The sequence below is a fragment of the Elaeis guineensis genome, chromosome 4 (assembly GCF_000442705.2).
Source record: "Elaeis guineensis isolate ETL-2024a chromosome 4, EG11, whole genome shotgun sequence".
In the NCBI taxonomy this organism is placed as follows: domain Eukaryota; kingdom Viridiplantae; phylum Streptophyta; class Magnoliopsida; order Arecales; family Arecaceae; genus Elaeis; species Elaeis guineensis.
The window spans coordinates 14613536-14625820 of NC_025996.2; the positions used below are offsets into that span (position 1 = coordinate 14613536).

Consider the following 12285-nt stretch of genomic DNA (forward strand, 5'->3'; position numbering starts at 1 on the left):
TAATAAATAACAAGAACCATAAATCTTATTATGTTACACAACCACTCTAACAGCAAAAATCACATAACAAACCAAAGTAGCCCCAACTGGGCCATCCACCATGAAACAGTAATGGAACGGACCAAAGCCCAGTAAATCTCTGACTCAAGCACTGCCTCTCCCCTAGCCCAAAAGTACACGGCCCAGAACTAGCAACAACCCAAGGAACAGAGCATTCCCAGCATAGAAGCCACTGCCCGTTGCTCCATTGATTTTGGTGGTCGAAGGGGTTGATGGGGTCTTGGAGGAAGGCTGAGAACCACTAGAAGGAGTGGACGGTGTCGAGGTAGATGGAGTGGATCCTTCGGGTGTGGATGGGGTGGTGCTGGAGCCCGCGACGGTAACGGCTAGCTTCATTCCACCGGTGCAGTGGCCGGGGGTTCCGCAGATGAAGTATCGGCTGCCGGCCTTGGAGAGAGTGATCTTGGTGTTCTGGTCGTTGTAGGTTTGAATGGAATTGCTGGCAGAGCAGGCCTTATAGTCGGATTCACTCACCTCGTCCACGCTATGAAGGAAGCCATACTGAAACACTGTAGTACAAATTGAAGAGCCTTGTCAATATTCCTCAGCATTCGGACATCTAATTAATCTACCACTAACGCATTTGGGAATTCTGGGACACACATGGATTCACTTGGGAATTTCGCAAAGTTATTAATGAATCAAGTCTCTTGATATAGCTTTGAGACTCATCTGATCTGTGGAACGCTAATTTTGAATAGAAAATGTTGTGGAGACCTTTTTTTTGGCCTATAAAAATTTATCATGTACCGGACCTCAATAATTTCGGTTCTACAAGAGCCATTAATCATTTTTCGGCCAAAAATTTCTAATACGTAAACATTATTGTTCAGGAACACTATTCCGGCCACACTGTTGGGGCTGGTTGGCCGACCAATCTTCATGATTTGTCTCCAAGTCAAGGGGAAACAAGTAGTAATTTTGAAGGAGATCTACCGAATCCTTTTAACAAAGAGAAAAAAAATATAGTGCCACATGTTCCGATAAACATTTAAGATGCGTTTATAGTGAGAAATCGTGAGCTGATCAGTGTAAGACCTAGGCATGCACATCACATTTTTCTAAGAAATCACAGCATCCTATCATGTTCCAATAAGAAGTAATTAAGCTCCATTAGGAAGCATATACCGTTTGTCAAAATGACATGCAGCTTATTGTCATAATTTGTTTCCTCACTACTGAAAAACTAGGGAAATCGTAAACAGGTCTTATAGTTGAACAGAACCATTGGCAGAAAACGTTAAAATATACAAACAATGAATTGCAAACCACCAGCGGAATCAAAAATAAACCTGCACACTTACTATCCAGAGAGAGAGAGATTTTAAGAGCAAAAAGCTTAAAGCACCTGCCACAACATTACTCCTAACAGAGCATTTTAGTTATAAGCCCCAGGCAAACTGGCTAACCTCTATGTAGGCTCTTGAAACACGAGAAGAGGAAGAATATGAATACTAATTTATAAGATTTTGGTGAAGATGGGTCTTACAAAGGGTGTCGCCGACCTTGAAGGTCTTGTCTGAAACCCAGGTGCTATAATCTACACCACTTGTCCAACCCTGCGAGTCCCCTACCGTGTACTGGGTGGCATAGACCGGAACAGCAGCTATGAGAAGAACCAAGAGAGCTGTTACACCAGCCATGATCCGCGCAACACTCTGGACAACCTTCTAGCTCTTGTTGAACAGCTGAAGGCAATGGTCTGGAGAAAAGATGCGAGACTTATGCCAGGTTAAATAGCAGTCATGCCCCACTAAACTAAACCCACTTTTGTTTGTTTTGGGTGGGTCCGATTATCATGTCGTTGGGTCAGTCACATTTCACCACCAGCTCCCCGTCTTTGGTGTACCTACTGATTTGAAAAATTTGCTTCTTTCAGCTCCACCTAATAATACACAGCACTTTATGCTGTCAGAATTATTTCCCATGGAGTTATTAGTATGTGGTGGACCAGTGATCTGGTATGATGAAGCGGATAGAATGGTCATAGCTAAGCTAAGGCATTTGATAAAGTGCTTCCTTGTGATAGTGGTGTGCCATTAGGTGCGGTGGAGATGCATATGAAAATGATGGCCTGAATGATGAGACGAGCCTAAAATTTGACTTCTATGTGAGTCCAACTTGTCATGAGTCATCATTGTTGGGATTTGTTAAGAGTAGGAAAAGGAGAGAGAGCTTCATAGATTCTAAGATCAGGGCATCTGTTGGTAGTAGCGTCTAGGCGTCCACCTTAAAATTTTTATTTGAAGCAAAAGTAATTATGGCATCAAGAGTTACCCGAAAAGAACGGAGTCTATTGCTTGCCTTGGAGGTTATCGGATCATATCTGGTGTCTCTCTTCACGGCAGGTGAGCTTGACGGGTAGCCAAGTAGGAGATCCTTTTGTAAGCAGTCTGAGTTATGGTTTCAGCGATACCTACTTCGAAGGAGATCGATGCTCTCCAGCTAGCATGATTCTGTTGCCGGTTGCAGGTCTGCTTCAAAGAATCAACCCCATTGTTCACGTAAAGTGACTGAAGATAATTCTAGTTTAACCAAAATGCTAATTGTGGCTAATGAAATCCAGAACTACTAACTGGGAAGAATGCAAGAAACAAGAAATATATAATTGATAAAGTTGTTAAAGTTTCCATGAGTTGTTGAGAGTGCCTCACAGACCTAATTAGAATTTAGTGTCAGATATTGAGAGAATACTGTTTTCGAATTTCACCTTGTTGATTGCCTAAAGCCTTGAAGCTGACTGGCTTGATTAGCGCTCCCTACTATCAGACACCTGACGTGCATTGGATAAAAACTGTAATATGAATTGAGCTATGACCTACGAGGTGGAAAGTTTTTAGTCGGAACTCGAGGGTATTTCTCAAACTATTGAATACGAAGTTCTTGCATGTGGTATTCCTTTAGGGCCGAATTGATAAAATGCTGTTTACTTTGTGGTCCCCTCCTGGACCGCCAAGGACGAGTACAGTGGGAGCTAGCGGTTGGCTTTGATAATGTGACAGAATACAGCGAGTCATGGGCCGGATGGGCGGAGGGAGGTGGTAGTGTGAAAGGGACATGCAGTGGAGTGCCGGGGGGAGATTGGATCCGAAAGGGATCAGGGATTGAAGGGCATTATCATTCTCTAAGGATCGGGAGTTAAGAAGAAATTTGCTTGTGGATTTGATGCTATAAAACTGGTCTACACAAGTTAAAAAAATTCATACAAAAAATTTTTATAGTCGATTGATCATGGAAGAAATTATAATCAGATGGTCGTCTACCACATGCATATATTGGACATCAATAAAAAAAAAAGAACAGTTATCTAAACTGTTCGAATATCCTAGGATTTATTCATTCATTTTTTCTTAGTATTTTAATACGTGCGTGCAATCACCCATCTTTTGATGGATATTTTTTAAGTACGTCCGGCTATAATTTCTTTCATGATCGTTCCGACTATAAAAATTTTATTCAAAATCGATCGTTATATTCCTCCTTATAAAATCTCTTCCTCTCTCTCTCTCTCTTTTTATTTTTTTAATTAAAAAATATCTCGTTCTCAATACAAGAAGCCCGAGTTTAATCTTGCGAAGGTTTCGATTCAGCGTTTGGGAGATACTCTTCCTTTTATTTCTTTTACTGGGCATAAAAGTAAGAATTAATTGGTCTCCCTTTTTTCTTTGGAATTTATGTTAGAGGGGAAAAAAAAATGCCGCAACAGCTAGTTTGAGGGCTTTCATCTGATAAAATAATTTAGAAGTTTTTGCAGTGGCATTCTTGGATCATACTTAGACCATCACTAGACCAGACAAAGAAAGAATCTTCTCAATTTTACAAAGCAAAGGCGATGTAAGCCTCCCTTAAAACTTAAAAATTAAAGGTCAAAAGTGTCCCTTCCTGCATGCATCGCTTTCTAGGTTACCGGCCACATGATGCTTCTTTAAAAGCATGGACAGTTTCATTGATGGGTTATGCAACCCGCCTAATCAATTGCCATAGTGTTTATTTGGCTATTAGTATGAAACAAATTGAAATCTGGGCTCCAATTTGTGCCAGTTCGTTATTTCATTTACACGAAACCATTACAAGTGTTAACGTGATTTAAATTTTGAATACTTTTTATGGACTCGAATTATAATCCGATCCAAAAAATTCGCACTGCGATCTGAATGAATTTTTTGAGAGGTCAGTGGTGGGTTCAAACATGGATTACGGATCAGTATAAATATTGTACTTTCTACCAATCTCGACAGTCTTGTGTAAGAGATTTGAAAAATCAAATTGCGGCTAAAATTTAAAAATTCTGAGTGATTGTATCTCTCTTTTTATCATAATAAAATTTTTCTCTCATGTCTTGTCTGTGGACGTAGGATTCTCAGTCGAACCACGTAAATTCTGTGTCCGTTTTTCATCTCTTCTCTATTTTGTGTGATTGTACGAATCTGTATGCATCTTATTTTTGTGCTTGCTGTAACAACAAGTAATTTTGTAACTTATAAAATATTTTGCAATCATCCCGGCGAGGGACACGTAGAAGAACATGCATGGCTAACATTATCTTATTGCCTCCATCAACCAACATGGGTTAGTTAGCACCATGCAACTAACTCTGCATGCATAAAGTATACCAATGGAGTAGTACTCTATTAGAAAGTAATTGTTAGGCATCGAAAGAAAGAAAATAGTAGGGTTTGTTGGACCAAACTGCCACAAAAAGACCAATGCTCATTTTTACAGTAAAGAGTGTCACCTCATTCATTCTTTATTACTTTGATTCAATTGCAGTGTTTTGTTAGTCATGGTCACCTATTTCAAACGAATCTACCAACTTGGATACAAAACTAACTTATGTCTTGTATTTTCACTCATCTGGCTTAAATTTAGAAATATTATTGAGATGCATGGTCAAACTAGCTCCATAAAAAAATTTCCTATCTATCTCACTTGGATTTGGTTGAAAAGGAAGCATACAATTTAAATTTTTGACTGGATTTGTTCGGTGATGTGCTTCTTTCAAGGAGTTGTTTACCACATAAAAAACTGTAGATCTACTAATATATAGCAGCCAAAAATTGGTAAATGCATTCGCTAAACTAAACAGATAGACTGTAACCAAGTCACCATGATCATATCTCCTTTCACCCAAACCTCAGTGAACTCCAGTTTACTGAGATCCAAGAATTACCCATTTTGACAATAGAGTTTTTGCAAAGCCAGAACTGGCATTTAATATTCCTACAGACTAATCAAGAGTCCATTATTATGCTTGCTTTGATGATGGAACCATTCATGATTAGATAATTAAATACAAGAATAAGATTCATATATATGCGCTCATTAATACAGACATACTATAATGAGACGAATGAGCATATCATTAAAAAAATTGACTTCAGATCACACAGGTATATGAGTCAAATATTTGCAAGGTGAAAATTGTATTCATATTAAAGAGGTAGAAAACATGAACCTTTGTTATGGGAGAAGGAAGGCAATGATATTTAATTTTTACAAAACAAAAAAAAAGGGGAAGGTAAATATACCTCTAAAAAGCAACCTAGGAATGTTCATCAGAACAAACATTATCAAACATCCACGGCCATTCTTTTGGCTGCTAGTGATGATAATCTAGCCTCTGTTGTCAAGAACTTGACAAACATTAAGAAAACTTGATATGAATGTGCTACTGACATGAACCATGGGGATATTAATGTCATCTTGTTCTTCTTCTATTTCTTCTACGACATTCGGAACAGTCTGAACATGTGTAGTAAGTTTTGATCGTGCTCTCCTTGTTTGTTTGGAGCTTGCTAAGTGGAACATTAAGGTCCTCCATGAGTATTTGGCGCACTTTATGGTTCTCCTCCATCAACTCCTCAATGACTTGTTGATGTTTGAGTAACTGATTGCAAAAGAAAGCTGGATGTATTGAGGTTGCACTAATAAGCCCGCATGGAAAGATGAAAATGACTCTTCAATGAATCATAATAACCATCATCAGTTTTATTAGCATAAGCTCCTCTTTACAAAACTAAAAGAAATTAAACCTACTTTCACAACTAAGGACAACACTTAAATAACTTCATCTGCAAGGGAATTTTAATCTCGAGTGAGACAATGGATTGGTTATCTCACAATATGAACCAGACTTGCAAGACTGAATAAAGAGCTGTGAGAAGTCAAATGTCTTGAGCAAACAAAGGATTTCTTCTGAAACAGATTTTGCGATGGCAAAGTAGCCAGATGTATTTGAAACTGGGACTCAGAAGCATCTTATTCAGTTTAATTACCAGTAGCTGTCTACTAATAACTATAAGGAAAACCATAATTATAAAAAACTTACAATTCGTAGCACGTTATTCTCCGATCGTAGATTCCCAGCCTACAAAAGAACATTGGTCAGATTATGTTGCACCCACGAAAAAGATTAATTACATTTATCTCCAGAATTACCAGTGATAATTCATCCAAAAAATGCCAATTGCAAGAAATACAGGACAAATTATGAGGTTCTTATGCAGCATGGGTACTTTGCAAATTTGGATAGATCAACTAAATTACCGTACAGCAGCTAAAAGTTATCTCAAAGGCAAAGAAAAATAAGTGTCTCCTCAGTTTAATGTAGTTGTTGTGGATGTGTATCTCGACCTTGGCTTTTGCATCCTCGGCACTACCGAGCTATGAAAGATGATGACTATTAGATTGTGGGCATGACCTATTGATTTAGTCGTAGTCTAATTCTGGTTTACCTCATCTTCGAACGACCTACTACAACTCATACATGGACGATCTATCATAGCTCATATATGGCGATCAATTTCAGATAACTTGAGTTTAAACTCGAACAATCTACCATAGCTCATACGCGAACGACCTACCATAGCTCATACACGGCCAATCAATTTCAGACAACTTGAGCTTAAACATATGTTCCACAGACTCCAGAACCTCGACTCCGGAGGATCTATTATAGCTCATCCGTAGCTGAGCTATATTCTCCATCGATAGATCCGTCTCTTCTTCTAAATTGAAAAAGTCCAGATAGAATGAAATTTCTTCATGATCGTATCTCCCGTAAAAAAAAATATTTTATCCGAATCAACCTGTGCGACAAATCCGAAAATTATCAGGATTTCGAGGCGGATACGACTTCAACTCTTTCTCTATAAATAAAGACTGGGACCCTCGAGGTACACAATTGACTTCTTGCTCTCTCTTCTCATGGTTCTCCATTTTCTGACTTAAGCATCGGAGGATCTTCATTGGAGAATGCCCCTGGTGAGGACTTCTTTGCAGGTGTCCAGACGAAGCTCCAGTGGCGATTTTCACCTCGGCCTCATTCACCTCGGCGACTGACCTCAGGCTAGAAGATTGATAGCAACATTTGACGCTAGAAGAAGGATCCTCACTAGTTTCGAGGTCCTATTTCGAGAGGAAAGAACTCACCACCAGCCATTATGAGGATGCGTAGGGGTGCATTAAACGCATTGCAATGCTACAACGATTGGCAGGCCAACAATATCCAGCTGATGAATGCACCACTACCATCAATTCAGGAGAATCCTCTACCGACAGCACCAGCGATCTCTCAGGATTAATACAATAGCCTCGTCCAGTAGGTACAAGGGCTTTCGGCTATAGTGCGAAGCATGCAACAGAACAGCAAACCACGCCCTGCTCCTAAAAAGGTCCACAAATTCATGAGCGATTAAAATCATGGCCGAAGTAAAACCTAAAACCAAAGTCGAGGTGAAACCTAAGGCTAAGGCTAAGGTAAAGATCAAGACCGAGACCGAGCTACCAAACATAAAGCCGAGGTAAATATCGAGCCTAAGTGAAGATCGAGATCAAGGTCGAGCAACCAAGCATAAGGTCAAGGTGAATACTGAACCGAGATTAAGATCAGGATCAAGATCGAGCTACTAGTATAAAGCTGAGGTAAATACTGAGCCTAAGTGAAGATCAAGATCAAGGCCGAGCTACCGAGCATAAGGCCGAGGTGAATATCGAGCTGAGGTTAAGATCAGAATTAAGACCGAGCTATCAAACCAAAAATTGAGGTGAAGATCAAAATCGAGGTCGAGCTTTCAAAGGCCAACCTCTAGAAGGCCAAGCTTTCAAAAAGTCAAGCTCTTGAAGGTCGAACCTCCAGAAGATCGAGCTTCCAAAAAGCTGAGCTCCCAATGGCCGACCTCCAGAAGGCCGAGCTTTCAAAAAGTCAAGCTTCCAAAAAGCCAAGCTTCTGAAAGCCGAACGATCTATGAAAGATGATGACTATTAGATTATGGGCATGACCTATTGATTTAGTCGCAGCCTAATTCTGGTTCACCTCGTCTTCAGACGACCTACTATAACTCATACATGGACGATCTATCATAGCTCATATATGACCGATCAATTTCAGATAACTTGAGTTTAAACTCGAACGATCTACCATAGTTCATACGCGGACGACCTACCATAGCTCATACACGGTCGATCAATTTCAGAAAACTTGAGCTTAAACACATGCTCCACAGACTCCAGAACCTCGACTCCAGAGGATCTATTATAGCTCATCCGTAGCTGAGCTATATTCTCCATCGACAGATCCGTCTCTTCTTCTAAATTGAAAAAGTCCATATAGAATGAAATTCCTTCACGATTGAATCTCCTATAAAAAAAAATATTTTATCCGAATCAATCTGTGCGATAAATCCAAAAATTATCAGGATTTTGAGATGGATACAACTCCAACTCTTTCTCTATAAATAAAAACTCTGAGACTCTCAAGGCACGCAATCGACTCTTTGTTCTCTCTTCTTATGATTTTCTATTTCTTGGCTTAAGCATCGGAGGATCTTCATTGGAGAATGCCCCTGGTGAAGACTTCTTTGCAGGTGTCCAGATGAAGCTCCAGTGGCAATTTTCACCTCGACCACATTCACCTCGACGACTGACCTCAGGCTAGGAGATCAGTAGCAACATTTGATGCTAGAAGAAGGATCCTCGATTAGTTTCGAGGTCCTATTTCGAGGGGAAAGAGCTCACCACCAGCCATTATGAGGATGCGAAGGGGTACATTAAACGCAACGCAATGCTCCAACGGTCGGCAAGCCAACAACATCCAGCTGATGAATGCACCATTGCCATCGATCCAAGAGAATCCTCTACAGACAGCACCAGCGATCTCTCAGGATTAATACAATAGCCTCGTCCAGCAGGTGCAAGGGCTTTCGACTGCAGTAAGAAGCATGCAACAGAACAGCAAACCATGCCCTGCTCCTAAAAAGGTCCACAGGTTCATGAGTGCTTGAAATCGTGGCTGAAGTAAAACCTAAAACCAAAGTCGAGGTGAAACCCAAGGCTAAGGCTGAGATAAAGATTAAGACCGAAATTGAGCTACCAAACATAAAGTAGAGGTAAATACCGAGCCTAAGTAAAGATCAAGATCAAGGTCGAGCAACCAAGCATAAGGTCGAGGTGAATACTGAGCCGAGATTAAGATCAAGATCAAAATCGAGCTATCAGCATAAAGCTGAGGTAAATATCGAGCCTAAGTGAAGATCAAGATCAAGATCAAGCTATTGAGCATAAGGCTGAGGTGAATACCGAGCTGAGGTTAAGATCAGGACAAAGGCCGAGCTATCAAGCCAAAAGCTGAGGTGAAGATCAAAATCAAGGTCGAGCTCTCAAAGGCCGACCTCTAGAAGGCCAAGCTTCCAAAAAGTTGAGCTCTCGAAGACTGAACCTCCAGAAGATCGAGTTTTCAAAAAGCTGAGCTCGCAAAGGCCAACCTCCAGAAGGCCGAGCTTCCAAAAAGTCAAGCTTTCGAAAGCCGAACCTTTAGAAGATCGAGCTTCCAAAAAGTCGAGTTCTCAAAACCCAACCTCCAAAAGGCCGAGCTTCTAAAAGATCGAGTTCTCAAAGGCCGACCTCTAAAAGATCGAGCTTCCAAAAGATCAAGCTTTCAAAAAAGTCGAGCTCTCAAAGCCGACCTCCAGAATGCAGAGATTCCAAAAAGTCGAGCTCCCAAAGACCGATCTCCACAATGTCGAGCTTGCAAAAGATCGACTTCTCATAGGCCAACCTCCAAAAGGCTGAGCTTTCAAAAGCCAACCTCCAATGTCCAACATCCTGAAGGCAAGCTTCTGGAAGCCAAGGTGAAAAGATTAACTTGAGAATACCAACCTGAGAGGGCCGACTAAGAGGCAAATTAACTGAAAGAGGATAATACAACTCTAATCATCTATTTTTTTTATTATCATTTCAAAATTTGACCTAATTTAGGAATTAGAGGGCCTGACCAAAGCCAAACCAGTGAGTTCTTTCACTCTCTATATGCAGATCTCAATGCCTTTCTGAGATTCTCCAATGCACGCTTCTCATCCAACGATAAGCCAAACGAAATGGATCTCCATGCATTTCTCTAGCACATGATCCTCATCCATGGATGAGTTGAGTAGAATGCATCTCCAACATTATCCAACATACGTTTGTTACCCACGGATGAGCTGAGCGAAATGCATCGTCATGCAATTCTCCAATGTACACTCATCCACGGATGAGCTGATCGAAATATATCTTTATGTGATTCTCCAAACACATGCTCCTGCATCACGGTCGAAGATCGAAATGTGTTCTCCATGTGATTCTCCATACGGTTCTTCAAACATGTGCTCCTCGACCACGATCGAGGATCGGAACATGTTCTCCATATAATTTTTCAAACATGCACTCCTAAGCCATGATCGAGGATCGAAACGTGCTCTCCATATGATTCTCCAAACACAGGCCCTTGATCATGATCGAGGATTGAAACATGTTCTCCATGTGGTTCTCCAAATACATGCTCCTCGACTACGATTGAGGATCAGAATATGTTCTCCATATGGTTCTCTATGCGATTCTCCAAACACGTGCTCTCTGACCATGGTCGAGGATCAGAATGTGTTCTTCATGTAGTTCTCTAAATATGCACTCTTCTGTTGGAAAATATGTTCTAAAGTCAATCGTTAGACAATTGTATTTATCTTGTAAACTGTATATAAATTTTTATTAATAAAAGTTATTTAGCATTTTCATTACAAATTGACCATCTTTGAACTCCTGTATTGTAATGAAGTCCTTAGGACTATATATATTAATCGATAAAAGAAGATTTATTGTTAAGTCTTTAAAATTATTCGTGACCAAATAATATGCTATTATTAGGATGATAGCAGTATCAAGTGTAGGACATTGTGTGCCATATGAGTTAGTTATTCTCTTAACCAAGGAGTGTGGAGACACTGTTATAGCATGCAGATGAAATATAGGAGTACATTCATATCGAATATGATCATGTGCTGAGCACTCTGCTATCAAGGATAGCTTATGAAGGATATGGGTATAAGTGTCCCTCCGACCTGAGACCACCATGATGACTTGTAAGCAACTCATTGTACTTTAGTACCAGACTATCTGAGTTTCTAACTTAATGATGGAAGGATACTAGATACAGTCAAATACCTATCAAGTCGATGTGTGAGTCAAGATGGAATTGACTCCTCTGAATTGGTAGGAGATATGCATCAGTGTATTTCAATTTAGCAAAATCTTGACCAGGATAATTCATGAGATAGATTTGAAAGGTTGAAATACAATGTGGTCGACTTAATTAGGATTGACAGTTAAATCCTAAGTCACTTTGAGTATTTGGATCAAAAGGATGAATTATACAGTAACCATACACCGGTAGGTTCTAGAAAGTTGCTTTGTAATACTTCGACCCATCTGGTCATCGGATCATCATTGCTAGATAGTTATATCAATTGGTATAAAAAGTTGTTCCTATACTACCGACTTAAATTCGAATCTATGAGGTCATACGCATTAGAAGATTTGATCAGATCTGATGGCTGAAGAGTCCAATTGGATTGTGACTCTGGTGAAGAGTCCTACTTGGACTAGGACTCTATGGGAGAGTCCCACTGGGACTAGGACTCTACCATTTATAAAGTATTAATTAGTAATTAGATTACTAATTGATTTAATTTGATTGAGTAAAGAGTTTTAGAATAAGTCTAATTGAATTAGATTCAGTTCGACTCAGATTGGGATTGATATGATCAAACCCGATTACAAGAAAAATTTGATCCTGATCGATCAGGATTTGGACTCGGTTAATTTCTAATTGGATTATAAATTTGATAAGATATTTAAATTTTTAATTGGATTTGGTTCATTTCTATCAGTGGTTTCAATCCAAATTTAATTTGG

At 39.8% G+C, this 12285-nt stretch overlaps 1 protein-coding gene across 1 annotated transcript; it reads right to left on the reverse strand.

Annotated features, from left to right (window-relative positions):
* Positions 1–1772, reverse strand: LOC105043759 (stellacyanin). The gene is made up of 2 exons (XM_010921447.4): positions 1550–1772; positions 1–569 (listed from the first exon to the last, which is right to left on the reverse strand). The coding sequence occupies exons 1-2, from the start codon at positions 1701–1703 to the stop codon at positions 163–165; spliced, it is 561 nt and encodes a 186-aa protein (XP_010919749.1). The 5' UTR covers positions 1704–1772; the 3' UTR covers positions 1–162.
* Positions 1773–12285: the final 10513 nt, after the last annotated feature.